General features: G+C 38.2%; 2 protein-coding genes and 1 long non-coding RNA gene across 7 annotated transcripts in view; 1 reads left to right on the top strand and 2 right to left on the bottom strand.

The window, feature by feature from the left end:
• Positions 1-6090, bottom strand: part of VPS50 (VPS50 subunit of EARP/GARPII complex) — a 131485-nt gene extending 125395 nt beyond the window's left edge. The window contains exon 1 of the mRNA XM_039255453.1: positions 5979-6090. Within this exon, the coding sequence (XP_039111384.1) occupies positions 5979-6011 (33 nt within the window). The 5' untranslated portion in view covers positions 6012-6090. The remainder of the gene's footprint in view (positions 1-5978) is intronic.
• Positions 6091-8807: 2717 nt separating this feature from the next.
• On the bottom strand, positions 8808-17083 carry LOC120247484. The gene is made up of 4 exons (XR_005532323.1): positions 16695-17083; positions 15899-16028; positions 10806-11032; positions 8808-8896 (listed from the first exon to the last, which is right to left on the bottom strand). It is a non-coding gene; the product is annotated as an uncharacterized LOC120247484 (long non-coding RNA).
• The window catches only part of HEPACAM2 (HEPACAM family member 2), a 46093-nt gene continuing 40429 nt past the window's right edge, over positions 12514-18177 (top strand). For 3 of the 5 annotated variants that reach the window (XM_039255426.1, XM_039255431.1, XM_039255430.1), the window contains exon 1: positions 12515-12644. In XM_039255426.1, coding sequence (XP_039111357.1) covers positions 12566-12644 — 79 coding nt within the window. In that variant the 5' untranslated portion in view covers positions 12515-12565. Of the gene's footprint in view, positions 12645-18177 lie in introns of all 5 variants that reach the window. The other 2 variants (XM_039255427.1, XM_039255429.1) reach the window with 2 other exon arrangements.

Below are 18177 nucleotides of genomic sequence, written 5' to 3'. Positions count from 1 at the left end.
AAAAAAAAAATAAAAAAATAAAAAAAATAAAAAAAAATAAAAAAAAAAAAAGAAAGTGATCAAGACAGAAAGAAGTTAGCAATCCAACTTTTCTTTGAAAGCCTCTTTTTAAACATAGGCCATTCAAAGCAGATAGCTAAAGTCCCTGTAAATATTAGTCTGTGAGGGGCGCCTGGGTGGCTCAGTTGGTTAAGTGTCCAACGTCAGCTCAGGTCATGATCTCACGGTTCGTGGGAGCTCCATCCTGACAGTTCTGAGCCTGGAACCGGCTTCAGATTCTGTCTCCCTCTCTGCCCCGCCCCACTCGCACTCTGTCTCTCTCTCTCTCTCTCTCAAAAATACATACACATTAAAAAAAGTAGTCTATGAGCAAAATTAGCTGATACATAAATGTGAGGTGAGCTTTGTCCTTCGGGTACCTTATACTGGTCCTTTAATGTCCTCAGTAACCCAAACACGGATTACTTAGGTCGACCATTTGAGACTTAGAGCAGAACTTGCTTATTTTTAACTATAGAGAGCCATGTATTCTATCTTCCCTAGTATAAAATATGGCCAGTAATAGCTACAATTTTTTATGACAACAGGCACTTTGCCTCCTCCCAAGAATTCCATTACTCCCAGAAGACCTCATACCCAGCTTTCTCTCACTTTCAGTCTCTTATATTCTCTCTCTACCCCTCTTCCTCACTCTCTCTCTCACACATACATAGACACATACATGCACACACACATACATACATATGTGCATGAGTTTAACACTTCATAATTTGATTCAAAACCATGAGCACCCCTAAAACATATTTTAACAATACAACTGCCATGCCTTTTAAATAAATATTTTTAAAACTACAGATTTGTGTAATCAATCTAACAGAAATTCTTGGAGGAATATATCACATGTAATTCTCTCTTTCCCCAGAGCTACTGAGTAAAGAAACAAATGCCTCAGATATAAAGTGAAATACACCAATATCTAGGAAAAGGCCTCAGCTCCAGATTAATCACCCCATACAATAATTTGCTTATGCTATATGGCAACTTTCTACCAAGTGTACAAAATAAAAGTCATAAAATTGGAAACCCTATTACATCTTAGGAAGCATGGGAGCTCAGTGATTCAGGGAATGGGCTCTGGGGTCTTGAACTACTTACCTGCCTTGCCTGTCTTTATATTCTAATGATGGTGACAATAATGCAGAGGCCAATAGTAAGTAGTAAAGGAAATAATGTATGTGATAGGCTAAAAACAGTGCTGGTACATGGCAAGTATACTTTAAATGCTAACCATTATTCTGAATATTACTGTAATCACTGACAAATGCTTTTCTTTTATCAAAACAGAAATGAAGAATTATGTAAGTGTCTCACAGACATCTGACACTCACCTGTATTTTTCACATAAATGTCTCAGAGCACAGCATCTGACACTCATATGTATTTTAAGATTAGCAAGTTTATAAATGTCTACTCAAGAAACAAAATCATCATTTTTATCTTCACTTCTCTAAAGCAGGAAGTGATGGTTAAAACTGTAGTCCTCTGCTTTTATGAAATTGAAACTCGCTGTAATCATTAAGCATTATTTGATTTTCTCTTATTTTTGGTATTTTGAAATTTTCCTCAGTTTAAATTTATTAAAAACTCAGCATAAATAATATCTGCCTCTAAACTTTATTTCTTTGCCCAAAGCAGATTTTAACACTCCACACTACTTCTATTATGTCTAAATAAAATCTTCTATTTCCATTTATGAGACCAGCAACCAAATGTCCCAGCGATCAAAAGGAGCATGTGAGGTGATTTCTGCCTCTTTCTCTCTTCAGCAAAACTGAACAAAGCGGTTATACTTAGTCCTCAATTTCTCCACCTAACCCAGCTTTCCTCCCCACCACTTCATGAGAAGTGATACTGTCAGGTCACCAATGACCTCCCTGCAGCTACGCCCAAGGCTCATTCTCACCTTCTGCCACCCATCTGCTGCAGCATTTAACACAGCTGGTCACTCCTTCCTCCTTTCAATTCTTTACATGGCCTCCAGGACCCACTCTACTTGGCTGTTCCCTTTACCCACCATTTATCCAACAAATATTTATTGATAGGGGACAGGTGGCCATTGAGATGCTGCAGTCTTACCTCACTGGCTGCTCCTTCTCAATCTCCCTTGCTAGATCCACTCTAACCTTCTAACAGTGAAATCTCAAAAGCTGCAACCGTGGACTGTTTTATATCCACACTCATTCCACTGGTGAGCTTAGCCACTTTATACACCTTATATATGTTTTTAAGTCTCAAATTTTTATCTATATCCTGTGCTTCTCCTGAGAAATTCAGATCCTTAGCCAACTGCCTATTTTTAATCTTGCCACTGAAATATCTAAAAGAGTCCTTCAAAAAGCAAGTCTAAAAACTTTCTGCCTTCCCTGAATCTGTTTCTTCCTCAGCCTTACCCATTTCGTTAAATGGCAATTCTAATTGAGGAGGCCAAACCATCTGGAATCAACCTTAATGCTTCTCCTTCTCTCACAGCCCAAATCTGATCTGTCAAGAAGTCCTGTCAACTCTAAATTTATAGTATACCCATAGATCCAACCTCTTCTCAACCCTTCCACCACTAGGACTCTGTTTAAGGCCCATATCCTCTCTCATTCAGATACTGCAATTTATTGTCCTCCCTGTTTTTGCTCTTTTTCCCTCTTCATCCTATTCTTTAAAAAGAGGCCACGGGCGCCTGGGTGGCTCAGTCGGTTAAGCGTCCAACTTCGGCTCAGGTCATGATCTCACTCACGGTTTGTGAGTTTGAGCCCCGTGTCGGGCTCTGTGCTGACAGCTAGCTCAGAGCCTGGAGCCTGTTTCAGATTCTGTGTCTCCCTCCCCCTCTGATCCTCCTCTGCTCATGCTTGCTCTCTCTCTCTCTCTCTCTCTCTCTCTCTCTCAGAAATTAATAAAACATTAAAAAAAATAAAAAGAAAAAGAAGAGGCCAGTCTATGCTGGCAGTGAGGAGCCTGCTTAGGATTCTCCCTCTTCCCCCCTCCCTACTTTGCCCCCCTAATAAATAAACATTAAAATAAACAAAAACTAAAGAGGCTAAAAAGATCTTTCTGAAGTCCATGTATGTAAAATGACATCACTCCTCTGCTTGCTATTTCAATCAAAATGGAAGCATGGTTTTGCTATTAGTAAGGAGAAAAGTAGTAGGAGATGAAGTCAAGATGAGGCCCTGTGTGATCTGGCTTCCTGCTTTCAGCCCTCAACCCGACCCCATTTCCCACTATTTTCTCCTCACTTTACTCCACCCACACTGGCCTCTTGCTATTTCTCAGCCATGCCGCTGCCTCAAGGCCACCACATTTGCTCTTCCTTCCATCCAGAATGCTCCTTCCCAAATATCCACGTGGTCTGCTTCCTCACTTCCTTCAGGTTTTTACTCAAATATCACCTTTTCAGTGAGGCCTCCCATGACCACCCTTATCTAAAATTATACCCACCCCAAAATGCCAACAACTCCCAGGCCTCCCTCTCCCCTGTTCCTCCAACACGTTAATCGCTATGTCTGCCCGAGCACTTGCCTCATTTGTTCACTGCGGCACACCCCCAAACTTAGAACAGTGCCTGGCACATAGTGCTCTGTAAACATTTGTTGAACAAACTGAAAGAACAGAGGCCAGCATAATAGAGAAAGCTGAACAATAGGCCTCATCTAAATAAAGAGAGCTAACGAAGCCCACCCTCCCACTCTTTTCCAAACCAAGATCCTTGCAAAGCTGAAATGCCAAAAAAAAAAAAACTAACCCCTAAATTTCATAGACCTTTCATATCTCTCCACATTAACAATATTATTAGCATATTCCTTAGCCTCACAAAAAAGAAACATCTTTGTGTATATTTATTTGTAATACTACTACATTTAACCCAGTACTAAACATTACTAAATAAAAATCTCCCAATGTAACTCCAGGCAGCACTCCATTTTCATACCTTAAAGATGCATGAAATGTGTATTAGTAATGATTAAATATGTGGAGGTCAAGCCATAAAGAAATATAATTAGGATGACTTTTAAAATCTGTGTAAATTTCTAACTGTACTTCACTTTTTACACAGTGTAGTTCCAGTTTTTTGTATATGTTCTTTAGGGTTTTTCTATCCCCACTAAGCACTGATTTGAGCTGCTCAAGTCCAATAAGCAACTGATTGAGGCTGAAGAGTCACGATTTACACAATTTCACTACATTTAGGAGATCTAAACTAATCACTGGTATCTGGACTTGTGTATTTTCTCTCTCCCTTCAGTATTACAAAATTGATTAAAAACCAATAAAACAAGTAAAGTTGCTGTACAGTGATGACTACACTGGACTGTATGGCAAGCAACATGAGAGAAGACCAAATTTAGCTAATGCACAAAAATTCAAATTCAGCATTCTAGAAGCAGTTTAGGGGTAGTAGTGGTATAATGTACAAATGGGTATTGTTGTAAACATTAAGGAGATACTAAAAAAAAAAAATATATCAAACAGACACCAAAAGTCAGCCTGAAATCATCTCTTGTTGTTAATGCAACAGCCTGCTTCCAGTTTTCCCGCTTTCCCAGCATCGGTGCAGCCACTGAGATGAACTCTGTGACCAAACACTTCCTTCATAAGACCCAGGAGCTGTGTTAACTCTTTGATCTCTTCACTTTCATCATTATCACATGAACATCACCATCAATTTGACACCATGAGATACATGTTATCATTCTTATTTTGAAGATGTGTTAACAAATGCTCAAAAAAGTTAGCTGACTTCCTCAAGGTCACATAGCTACTACTGGATGGATTAGGACCCAAACATCCTCGAGTAACAAGTGGTATGAACCATAATACCAGTACTCAACAAAGTGAGGGATCACCACTTACTTAAATCTTTTATTATTCACAGAACTTTAAATTTTGTTTTCATGATATTAGCAATATAATTTAAGAGGAGTAAAATAATCATGTAGGACTCGTGTGTTCTTCACAAGATATCTACCATTTGTAACCTATTCAGGTATCTTTCAAATTCTGAATTCTCAAATAAGAATTTAATTTGGAATTTGTATTCTAACCAGCAACTTAACTCACAAATGAAACTTTCACTAAATGACTATCCTCCATATTCTCCACAGTTCTCAAAATCTCTAATTTACAACTCTAACTTCTCTCATGTAAAAGTAATTAAGTATGGCCAATTCTGGTGAAATATTAGAGTTGAATAAATAAAGGCATCTAAATATAAATATAACTTCCTTTCTTGAAGGAAGCTGACACATTACTAGGAATAAAATGTGAGATGGAATAAAAAACAGCCAGTTTTTTACTCCTGAATTATCATTGTGGCAAAAAATAAAAGGCAACTATTTTTGCCATAACAATGATTTTTTAAGTATCATTTCACATGCATTAATTTATTGGTGACTCTCAGAATTGTAAGATAAAATTAACAAAAATTATTTTTATTTTCATTTTTATATCTGGAAATTATAGGTTTGGGAACTTGCCCAAAGTCATGAAGCTATCAATTCTGTCTTCAATTCATCCACTTATTTTCACTTTTTCCAGGTCAGCTCTATTGCACCAACCTCACCTCCCTACCCAGGCCACCTGCTCAGAGATGAGACAGCCTGGATAAAGGGAGTCCTGCAGGTAGCTGGGAGTGTCACTGGAACGATGGCATAAGGGAGAGGAGGGGAGACAAAGGTAGCCTTCATTGAAACTCCCTCATTGACCTTCGCTAAAGGACTGTTTCTGGGACGCCCCTACCCGCCTGAGCAGGGCTCCGATGAGGGCGGCTCAGGTGAGTTTTCCAGGGTGTGCCCCGACTATCCAGTGCCCCTGACACCTGCCACCAGCCATACCTTAGGTCTCCGCCCGCCCCGGCCCAGAGACAGAACATCTAGACTCCTCTGCCAGCAGAAACGAAGGAGGCCTTTGCTTCAGCCTCTGCGACTTACCTGTCGGGTCATAAGAGATTTGATTTTTTGCATGTCGAAATCGTGAAAGGGGTACCCTGCGGCAAAGATCTGACAAATCACGCCCAAACACCAGACAGCTAGCCCGTACACAGGGAAGCCATAGTGAATAGTCACGTGGAGCTGCTGACCCTGGTCATCCTCGCTTTCCCTGAGCATGCTGGGAATTGTAGTCTTCCGGCTACCACCGACACCGGCAACGAGGAGGCGAGGACAGCTCAGGTACTACATTTCCCAGCAAGCAAAAGAGTGGACGCTTCGGTTAAGCTACAAATCTTGTTGCTCGGAGAGACCGCCGCGACGGCCTGTCTTTACAGAAGTCCTTGCTCTTGGTAATTCCACTTGATAAGGCGAAAACATAACTTGTAGGTGACCAGGCATTGAGCGACAGGAACAAGCACTGGGCAGACAGTATAAACCAGACTGATGTGATTCCCCGAAGAGCATAATGGAGGAAACTCCACCTGATGGAGGAGGGCGGGGTGGGAGGACCTGAGACTGACATGACAGGAACTCAAGTGAAGGCACTCTCCCAGAAGTGACCTGAGAACCTGGTACTCTCCAGCTGGCTCTAGGGTTGGCCTAAAGAAAGGTGTGGTCCAGGTTGTCCAATAGGCAGCTGTCCAGGGTTAGGGTTGTTCTTCCTGTCTTGGTATCCACGGCAAAGAACTATAAAACCCAAAGATTTAACCCCCACCTATTATTTCACTACCTTCCCAACCTAGGGCAAGTCAAGAAGGAAAATGCAATAATAATAAGTACTTATGTCACTTTAAAGTTATCATTTCAACTTTTAGCAGTTGAGTTAAATTGAGGAAAGTAATAGGAGAGTGTTTGGGGTTTAATTTAAGAAAGAACTTTCCAGGGGTACCTGGCTGGCTCAGTTGGTGGAGCATGCAACTCTTGATCTTGGGATTGTGAATTCAAGGCCCGTGTTGGTTGCAGAGATTACTTAAAAACTAAAATTTAAAAATAACCTTTCTAGTTATGGGACTAGAAAAAAAAACCTTTCTAGTTATGGGACTACCAGGAAAAAGAAGTGACCCAGAGCTAACAGCAGGTAACACTTATTGAGAGCTTACTACATGTCAAGAACTCCGCTAATAGGTTTACATTTATCCACATAAGCATCCTATGGGATTGGTACAATTATCCCCATTTTAAAGATGAAGAAACTAAGGTATGGGGAAACTAACTTGTCTGAGATTACTGCAGACATGCAAACAGAAACTGAAGGACTGATTATGCATCTGTTGGGTTTTTAAGTTTATTTATTTATTTTGAGACAGACAGAAAGCATGAGGCAGGGAGGAGCAGAGAGAGAGGGAGGGAGATTCCCAAGCACACTCCACACTCTTAGCTCAGGGCCTGCCATGGGGCTCTAACCCACAAACCAGAAGATCATGACAGGAACCAAAGTGGACCACTTAACACACTGAGCCACCCAGGCGTCCCCGAGATGTTGCTTTGAGTAAGAGTTTCATGTATGGTGTTCAAGAGTGAGTTTTGAGGGGCGCCTGGGTGGCTTAGTCGGTTGGGCGTCCGACTTTCGCTTGGGTCATGATCTCGCGGTTTGTGGGTTCGAGCCCCGCGTCGGGCTCTGTGCTGACTGCCAGCTCAGAGCCTGGAGCCTGTTTCAGAGTCTGTGTCTCCCTCTCTCTCTGACCCTCCCCTGCTCACGCTGTCTCTCTCTCCCTAGCTCTCCTAAAAAAAATAAATAAAAATATTTAAAAAAAAAAAAAAAAGAGTGAGTTTTGAAGGGTGGTACCCTTTCTTTTTAGATTTACTTTTAGCTAATGTTTATTACAAACCTATGATTTCAAAAATATTTCCTAGGACAACTGAAAAAGTGTCAAAGTGTGCCAAACTAATAAAAAATATTTGGTAAAAAAAAAAAAAAGCATAGGTGGTAGTAAGATGGCAAACATAATAAAAGTAGTTTGCAAATGAATGAGGTTTAGAGGACCTTTTAGAGGTTATTTTCAGTTTGAAATTGTTATCTGACCTCACAGTCTTGTCTTTGTCTTTGTCTCATTTTTACAAATGAGGTTGTAATATTTGACCTCGGGTTCTTGTAAGCATAAATGAGATGATGAAGGTGAATGCAATTTATAAATTGTAAAACGCCTTACAATTATGAAATATTCTAATCACAATTCTGCCTGGTTCTCTGCTCCAAACGAATCACCCTGTGCATACTTCTGTCATTGTGCTTAAAACTTCCTTTTGAAATTATGTTTACCTATATGCTTTTCTGTTATTTCTAACCCCGCAAAAAATTCCAGGCACTTTTGGGAAATCCTGGTTTAGTTCATTCTTTACCTGCTCTGGTCTTTATTGCCAGGCAGCTCTTATTGCATGAAACTCTTCAATATTTAAAAGTCTCTGAAAGCATCAAAGGAAACAGAAAATGCTGACTATATTAGCATGTAAAATGAAACCCAATTCAGTTTTTTATTGTTAGGGACTGGACGATACTACACTAAGCATTTTAGATTACTAACATATAGTCTTGGTCCTCAGGGAGTTTACAATTTAGTTGAAAAGCGTAGAGCTGATCCAAGACCATTCAAATTCACCGGCAGAGTAGCTATTGTTAATGTTTTCATTTAGGTTCTTTGTTTAAGATCCTCAGTGATTATTATCGGCAGCCAGCTCTAGAATTTGAAATCCATTCTTTAGAAATGAGAAAATTTATCCGTCTCGGGTTTCAAGGTCACACATTTTAAAATTAGAGCTTGAGTCATAACTAGAACCCGTTTCCAATCCCAGGATCTCCCCCTCAATATAGTCAATAAACAAAGTTACAAGTGACAAAACAAAAAGCTTTTTATTCCATGCATTTGTCTTTTTCTATCAGCCAAATTGGGGAAATGAGTGTTTTCTGTATCTCCATGACCCTGAAAAGTCAAGAAAGCATTAAAACTTCGTTTTACTCTAATACCCGTAAGTTTCAGTTTATTTCTTATAAACTAAAAAGAACAATCCCGTCTTCTAAAAGTTTAAAGGCTATAACTATAATGTTGAAAACATGTAAATTAAATCGGTGCTAGTTTCTAAATAAACTATATTTTCTAATTCACCATACCCTACCATGATAGAAAATAACTGAGCCATACATGATGCATTTTAAGCTCCCTAAACTAAACAAACAACCCTAGAGCCCTAAAGAACACTTTCTAAAAGGTGAAGCATGTTCTCTCATTTCCATTTTTCACAAATGAATGTAAGGCTTATTTAGGACGTTCACGTTTGCCTGAAGGACGTTAGTGATAGGCAGGAGCAAAGTAGTGGAAAGTTTGGACGGCCTGCCAATAAGTCTTAAGAAAAGCTTCCTGGATGGTAGTTCCTTGGTAAAGGGAGAGCCAGCCCCATTTTTGTACATTGGAACATCAGGGTAAAGAGTTTAAGTTGATCTGGTTCAAGGCAGCAGCATTAGGAGGACAGTAGGATGAAGACCTATTTCTAGTGCCCCAAACAGAAGGAGCCTCTGGAAACTTAAACAAAACTTTCTTTGATTAGGAAGATACATTTCAAGTCATCCTATAAACACAAAAGCAGCACAAAGTTGTGGCCTCTCCAGGATGAAGTAACTACACTTTCTGAGCAAGCAGTAGTAAAAAAGCAAAAACACTTGCTGAAGGTAAAGCAGTGACCTGGCGAGGAGCCCAGGAAGGAAGACTGCTACATCGTCAGTTAGCAGCCGCATGAGGAGCCGGAGGCTTCTGAGAGACAGCCCTTGGGCTGAACTGTATAGAAGTGAACACCAGCACAGGCAGAGGCGATGGCGGTGGCCTCCTCTACAGACCAGCCCTCTCTGATAACCTGTAAACTGTAACCTTTCCTAGGATCTATCTAATTACAACATAAGGCAGTGCTTTCTTTCACTGGTTCTTAGTCCCCACTATTCCACATGGACCTTGGCATGGGCATTTTCCAATTCTTCTTACCATTCCAAAGTATTCATATGCTACTAATAAATAATGAATGCAGGTGTTTGCAATGCATGTAGCAGACTGCTTGCCTTATGAAATAAGACCAATCTTACTTACAATTTAAACTCGATGAGGAGCGCCTGGGTGGCTCAGTCGGATAAGCGTCCGACTTCAGCTCAGGACATGATCTCACGGTTCATGGGTTCAAGCCCCACATCGGCTCTGTGCTGACAGCTAGCTCAGAGCTTGGAGTCTGCTTCAGATTCTGTATCTCCCTCTCTCTCTGCCCCTCCCTCACTCGTGCCCTGTCTCCCTCTGTCTCTCAAAAATAAATAAACATTAAAAATTAAAATTTAAACTAGATGATAAATGGCTACAAAAAAGCCCGTACCTTCCCTAAAATCTCCCTCCAACACAGTGGCTCCTTTCATTGCTTGAAATTTTATTTATTTATTTATTTATTTATTTATTTATTTATTTTTACTTTAGAGACAGGCAAAAGGCAGAGATAGAGAATTTTAAGCAGTCTCCATGGTCAGCGTGAAGCCTAACATGGTTCTCAATCCCTGAGCTGAAATTAAGATTTGGACACTCAACCAACTGAGCCACCCAGGTGCTCCTCATTGCTTGAAGTTTAATCACCATGGATATAGATTGCTTAAGTTAATCAGCCTTTTCACTTTAAATGTAAATATAACTAAGATTAATAAACAGGCTCCTGAACAGTGTAGTAGAGCAGAACCCCTCTGTGGGTTACAAGTTCGAGGTGAGATATTGACAGTGGGAAATTTCTTATATAATAATAAAGCGCTTTAAACCATGTTTAGCAACCATGTAAAAATTGACAACAGTTTAAGTTCTGTTTTAGCATTACCTTGTATGGCTTCCTGTGCAAACATCCTGTATTCAGAAATTACTCGAGCACGTAGGAGTTTATGCCCACCACCCGCCACGAGAGGGCGCCTTGTCATGCATATGCCACGTAGCACTTTCCCCGAGGCGTTCTGCACAGACATTGCAGTTTTTTCGTCTGTGTCATGACATGAAAAGATCACAACAATGATTCGTTTTCGCATTTATTTACATAGTTTCTGTTATCACCTATGTCATAAAATCAAGGACATTTTAAAATACAATACAAAAGAAACAAATCTCACAATAAAAACCGCCCTTTTATATTGAGTAAACCTAACATTTAAGGAAAATAAAAAAAAAAAACCACGACTGTGTCTTCACGTCTCCCATTTTGCCTAGGTCCCAGAATGCTTCCTCATGTGCCAGCACTGGGTTTGAAAAACACTGGAAAGAGCTTATTTTAAGAAGACAATTAGAAATTAATATGGATTTAAGAGATATGAGGGGAATCTATGTGGTACCTATATTTCCGAATTACATTTTGTACAAACCAAGCCTCAGGTTTTCCAAAAGTCACTTACTTTGCCTGTAGAAGCACTTCTGGAAGTATTGGGAGCCTTAATTTCAAAAAGCGTTTGAAAACTTGGATTCCAAAATAACTATCATCCTTTATATTTTGTTTACCTTTAATTACACTTGAGGAATCTCTTTCCTATTATCCTATTTCCTATTGAACTCCTTCAGTGAGCCTTTACTGTTAAAAATGATTTACTCAAGGAAATTTTTCTGGATTTGATGCCTTTTTTGTCATATACTTTGTTATATGCTTCCCGTTATATGCTTTTGTTACATTATGTAGTGGAAGCCTTGGACTAGAGCCTTCTTGCAATAAATGAAATTAACTGGAAGTTAACTTATAACTCAGTAAATTAAGTGGAAGCGCGAAGACTGCTCGCTTCTATGGCAATGAAGAAGACAGGCTGAAAGCTGTAGCCCTGACACCATGGTAGAGACTAAGAGCTTCTCTGGGCCATTGGTTTACTTCCTCTATGCTTCAGCTGTGAAAATGTGGCTTCAGATATTATCTGTTTTCATTATAATTATGCATGGTCCATGATTCACTGTCACTTGGAAACACACCTGCGGTTTGCTTTTAAAAATAACATGAATCCATAGATTGAATAAAACCATGACAGACATTTGTATTAGGAAATAATACATAGAAAAAAATCAGTTTTAAAGATATTCAGGTGCTCTGTTTTGATTCTTTGGTATAACTTTTACATGGTACTCAGTGACTTCGTGGTGATTTATAACTGTTTAGCAGATATATGAAATACTTCAATTTTCATGGAAAAAATTCTAATTTCAAAATAATGGCATAGTTTTGCATGATAGGAAACCAACGTACATTTTTCAGGAAATTTCACGCTATGCTCTCATTATGAAAGCATGCCATTTTTCAGTAAAGTCACCCAAAAGGATGTTTTCCTTCATGTGATTATTAATAACTAAGAATGACCCATGAAATACACTGACAATTCCTGATAGTCTGATAATCGCTAAAAAGCTGTTCTAAAGTCATAAGCCTGTATTCCTGCAGAGCATATAACAGGTGTGCCTCCCTGTGCCCTTTGTATACACATTCATTCTGTATTCAAATCACAGAAGCAAGAGACAGGATAGGGTCTGTTACCTCACTGCTAATTTCCCTAGCAAATAAACCACCAGCTGCTGGTCCATGAACCAAGTTGCTCCCGGGAACAGGGCACTGTATGCATGGGACAGGATGCTTTCATGGAGTCCTTCAGCAGCACGGTTGGGATCTTTCAGTGCAAAATATTCCTCCTTCTCTTAGGTAAGGCACTGCATGAATTGTGTTTCAGCTGTTGTTTGGGTTTTCTTTAATTGTGGGCATAAGGTAAATATTTGCTTCAAGCTGTAGATTCACTCAGATAATTGAAAAACAGTTCAGAACCTTTTAACAATAATACATTTTGTTCCGGCAAAGAAGCAGGAACATTTAGGAGAAATGAGGTTCAATAAATAGATGACTGTGGTTTCCTTAGAACAACATTTATTGTCAACAGCACTCATTAAAGTCAAGACCTTCTGAAAACCTAATGAATTTCTTCTTTTTACAGTTTTTACATATAAATTTCATAGTCTTTAATGTATTTTATTTTGGCAAGTATTCACATAGGCCATGACTTTGTGGCCATTTTTAGTGTAACTCGAAACAATTTATGAAAATGGTTTTGATTAAAGGTACTGTGGTAAACTGTCAGCTCTACTTCATTTTAAGTTACCAATCACGATATGTGGATAAAGGTGAGTTTTCAAAGTTACAAAAAATATTTTACACACAATAGAGAAAAATGTGTTAAGTATTATTTCTCCAAATAACTTTAGCCCTCCTCTTTGCCCAGTGGCTGGTCCTATTAATTTTTTTTTCTTGATTTTACTGTTTTCCTCTCATTTTCCTCTTTAGAGTTTAAGAGTCTTTCTCCAACATTCCTACTATTTTTATGTCAACTTTTTTTTTCACTAGATGTTCTTTTTTTCATTCTTCCCATTTATCAGTTTTAAAAGTCAAGTTTGTTTCTTGTTTTATCTATAGTCGATAGAGACTCAAAAAAGACTTTATTCTTTAAATTATAAAAATAGATTAGGTAAATAAGCAATTTAAGTTTTAGACTTTTTCAGTAGTTTAGAGCCTTGCTTTCACGGCTATCTTTTGTTGTACTTTTCATTGCATATGTGACTATCATCCAAATTTATACCTAACGTTGTATATATCCCATGAATTTGAAATGTTCAGTTTGTAAATTTTTCTAAGAAGTGTTTGAGTTTCCCATATTTGTGATTGTTCCAGTGTTTATCTTGTCAAATTCAAGCCTATATAGATTTTTAGTTATTGAAATTTTTAGAAAAAACAATTACCATAACAGATATCTTATCTTTTTGCATTTTTCTGGGCTCTGAAAGTATCCTATGTGTCAGTGCCCCCACTTATTTTTAAATTTATAACAATAGGAATGCTGTCATAAGTGCTATTTTTGTAATTGGCTTTAAGAAGAACTTAGAGACAATTTATTTGAGGATTTTGACTAAAATAAAATTAAAATGTACTTTAGATAAACGGCATGTTCATAAGTAGTTAAAGCGGTTATCGCTTAAGTTCTTCTCATGCAAATTCACTTTTCTCCATTGATAGTGTGTTGTAAAGACCATATGTAATGTGGAAATCATTTGACTTTGAAAATATTGGGTATCCGATTGTTTTTTTTCTTCGTTTTTGAAGTTTGCTTATTGATTTTGAAAGAGAGAGAGAGAGAGAGAGAGAGCGAGAGAGCACGTGGGGAGTAGAAGGGGAGAGAGAGAGAATCCTAAGCAGGCTCCGCGTTGTCAGGACTCACAGGTCTCACAAGAGTGAGTTGATGACCTGAGCTGAAATCAAGAGTCAAACACTTAACTGGCTAAGCCATCCAGGTGCCTCCCCGTGATTGTTTTCTTCTTCTTGAAAAAAAAAAAAAAATCTTAAAAATTTGAAGCCCAAGGGGTGCCTGGGTGGCTCAGTTGGTTAAGCGTCCAACTTCGGTTCAGGTCATGATTTTGCAGTTCATGGGTTCGAGACCCGCGTCAAGCTCTATGCTGACAGCTCAGAGCCTGGAGCTGCTTCAGACTTATCTCCCTTTCTCTCTACCTGTGCCCTGCTCACGCTCTATCTCCCTGTGTCTCTAAAAAATAAATAAATGTTAAAATTTTTTTTTTAATTTGAAGCCTGAAATGTAGTTTGTAAAGTCTATTCAAAGTACAACTTCTTAATTTCTATTTTCTCTAAAGATGCAGGAGTTTATTTTCAGTCAACAATAGTTGTGTTATGCTTACTAATATTATACATGATAAAGGGGAAGTAAATGAACTATTTTGAGGTACAGCTAGAGGTCACTTTGTGAAGTCTGATGTTTATATTCAATACAGTGAAACTAGTCTAGGGAATCTTTTGTTGCTGTAATATAGATAAATTTCATATGAGTTCAAGTGTTCCTTAACACTGGATCATTCTTTTACAGTGCTATTGTTATACAGCTTAAAGGAGTCTCTAAAAAGTGATATTATTGCTATAATATTGTACCTCAGATTATTAATGTTTCTCAAAGTTAATATAAGGTCTCATATGCAAAAAGCCGGAGAGTTTTCCTTTTTTATATTTAGGAAGTAGGTATTAGTAAATCTAATAATAAATTTAATTTTTATTTAAGTACAGTTATTTGGAATATCAAAGGAAATTAAAATTTCATCAATTTTTTTCCATTTATTTTCTTAAAGTTTATTTGTTCATACAGAGAGATTAACTTTCTAAAATCAGTAGTTTTAATTGTTTAGGTTTTCTCATACAACTAGAAAAGAGAGTTTGAAAAATTCTCAAAATGAAGCTAACTTTTTTTAAGTTCATAAACTACTGTTTTGACAGCACAGATTCCTCACATCTGTAGTGTGACATACAGCAATGGCAAAAGAGTGTGTGTTCTTAAAATGTAGAGGAATTATCCAATTATCTGTTTATTCGCTAGAGTTCACTACAAGCAAGGATTACATCGTATCAATTGGTTCCTTCCTGCAAAATAAAAAGATTTTGGTAGTTGAGATAAGGTATTGTATGAAGAAAATTACATTCTTTGCTGATATTCTTATAATGTGCTACCTATAATTTATCTGATAAAAATGGTGCAGGCAGTCTAAGGAAAAAGCTATTATAATAGCTGTGCTATCTCACTGTCATATGTATATTTGAAAAATCACACATATTTGAAAACAATGATATGACAATAAGATTTGATATTATAAACATTGAATGCATTCAGAGGTATTGATAGCAATATATTATTTAAGCCTTTATTACATGACACAGTTTCTAAAATAGTTCAAAGAACTAGATAACCCTCCTTAAACAATTATTATAAATGCCATAAAAATGTTATTTTCTTCTAAAGTAATTTCATTATTCCTGGGCTGCAATGTTTGTATTGTATTTAATCCTTTATTAAATAATGTTTGCTTTCTGCAACTCCAGTCATAGTTTCTCCAATCAGTCATTTTTGTACTTACTATTCAACATTCTGATTCAAGATCCAAAAGTCACAACATTTCTATTCCAGTCACGCTAGCACTGCATAGTAGTAAATTGCCTCCCAAGCATTTCAGACGATTACAATCTCAGTTACTCTTTAAACTACAACTACAAAAACAAACAACATAAAGAATAAAAACAAAAAAAAAGTAGATGAAAGAAAGCTTTCTCTTTTCCAAATAACAAAACAAAAGGAAAACAAAACAAACAAACACACAACCTACACAAGGATTACTGACTTCCCCAAACAAGAATGCTGTCTAAAGTTCCAGATCACTCTCAAAGGCCACTCCAGAGTTGTAAGTCAGCAGCCACACAGCTTTTCCAGTGCACTGTCAACACAGTGATGTGGATTCCCACCATCCCCCATGGTTCCTTGGCAAAAAAACAGAAGAGTTGCTGCCTTATTGAAGGATATCCAGGGATTGTGACTTAAATAAGCAGACTAAAACCCGAGACTCAATATTTCAAAATTCTTTGGGCCCTTTCAATTAAATATGGGCCCTTCACCTTCAAGTGTAAGTTAGCTCCCACCCTGAGAAAAGCACCTAAGCATGTCACAAACATAAAGAGAGACTTAGAACCTCATCTAAAATTACCCTCCTTCACATGTAAGAAACCTGAGGTCCAGAGAATTAAGATGACTTATTTCAGGTCACTTACCTGACCAATCATTTTATCCCAAGTGTGTGTCCTTAACTAAGATCCCGTATTTCAGTTGATTTTTAACTTTATCAAAGTGTCGAATACAGAAAGTTTTTATTTCTTGCTTACCAGGAATTTGTCCGAGCTTCTTATCCTCAATTTCAATGAAGAGCGTGTAGATGCATGTTGTTTTGTGCCGATAACACAAATGCCAAGAGAAATCTTTTCCTTTACTGGCCCCTCATCCAAATTCCAAAGTCTTTCCCAATCTGTGACCTGAAGAACGTCACTCTCTTCTGTTGACCCCTGCTTCACATGCCACAATCATTACGAGGTTTAAGTCCTAGGTTCACTTTCTCTTCTTTTTTTCTCTCTTAGGCTTTCCTTGCAGAAACCACTACTCCTTTTCTGCAATCCACTTTATTTCCTCTTTAGAACTCCCGGCACCAGTTCCTTCTTTTTCTAATGATTCAAATGAGAAACAACTACAAATTTAACATTCTTGCACTTGCCCGAAAAGAAAACAGAAGCAAAGCCTATAGCTTTCTAACTCCTTTGTTATGGACCAAATCACTAAAATGAATGTGCAGGTACAGCCCGTTACCACAGAAAAAGAAAAAAAAAATTACAAAGTCTATCACAAATACAGAAACCAAGGAGACTATAAAACACATAATTCTTTTGCCCAGACACCTAAGTCTCAGTCCATGCAGTCAGTTTCTGGTGGGCATCTAGGAATTCCTTCTCCCTCTAACCTTGTGTAATGTTCCTCTTTGTGCTTTCTCCTGAGTTCTCTCTTCCCTGCTGGACCCAGGTCTCACTCTCTACCAACAGCTAACCAAAGACCAAAATGACAGGAATCTTAGCTCTCACCTCTACCCTGGGAAGTAAAGGGAGAGATTTACTGTTGACAAAATTCGATTCCTTATAGTAGCAGGACTCCATCTTTCCATTTCGCCAAAGAAATCATCAAACAAACAGACCTTTATACCTTTCCCTTCCTAATATTGATGGCCTTTTATAATATGACTTAGAGAAAGCCTAAAGACCATCTCTCAGGGGTGAAAAAGGAAAGCAAGAAAAGAAAACAATTATTTTTATATGAGAAAATTAAAATTTTAAAATCTATTTGTGCCCAAATTTTTATCTTTTCTCACCAAGGATTTTATTCCACCTTTACTCATCTATATTTGGCTTCATCGAGTTTGCTCTTCATACTGTATCATTCCAGTAGCTACATACATAGTGTTCAGTACCCATCCAAAGAAACAGAAGAAAGATCAGAACATTTTTCTGCTCCCCCTCACAGCAAAACTCCCCAGAAATATTGTCTATACTCACTGTTTGCAGTTTCTATTCTTTTTTCTCCCTCACTGTTCAAAATACCTCACATTTCCCCCATTCTCTCCCCCACTATTTCAAATGTTCATACGATGTTGGTAGTATATTGCTCCCTTTTAAAATGAGGATGTTGTGGGGCACCTGGGTAGCTCAGTTGGTTAAGCATCCGACTTTGGCTCAGGTCATGATCTCATGGTTCATGGGTTCGAGAACCACTGGGCTCTGTGCTGACAGCTCAGATCCTGGAGCCAGCTTCTTATTCTGTGTCTCC

Source organism: Hyaena hyaena, unplaced genomic scaffold, assembly GCF_003009895.1.
Source record: "Hyaena hyaena isolate Hyena2069 unplaced genomic scaffold, ASM300989v1 scaffold_528, whole genome shotgun sequence".
NCBI classification, from domain to species: Eukaryota; Metazoa; Chordata; class Mammalia; order Carnivora; family Hyaenidae; genus Hyaena; species Hyaena hyaena.
Note: the sequence above shows the minus strand (reverse complement) of the source record. Positions and strands in the feature narration are given on the sequence as shown.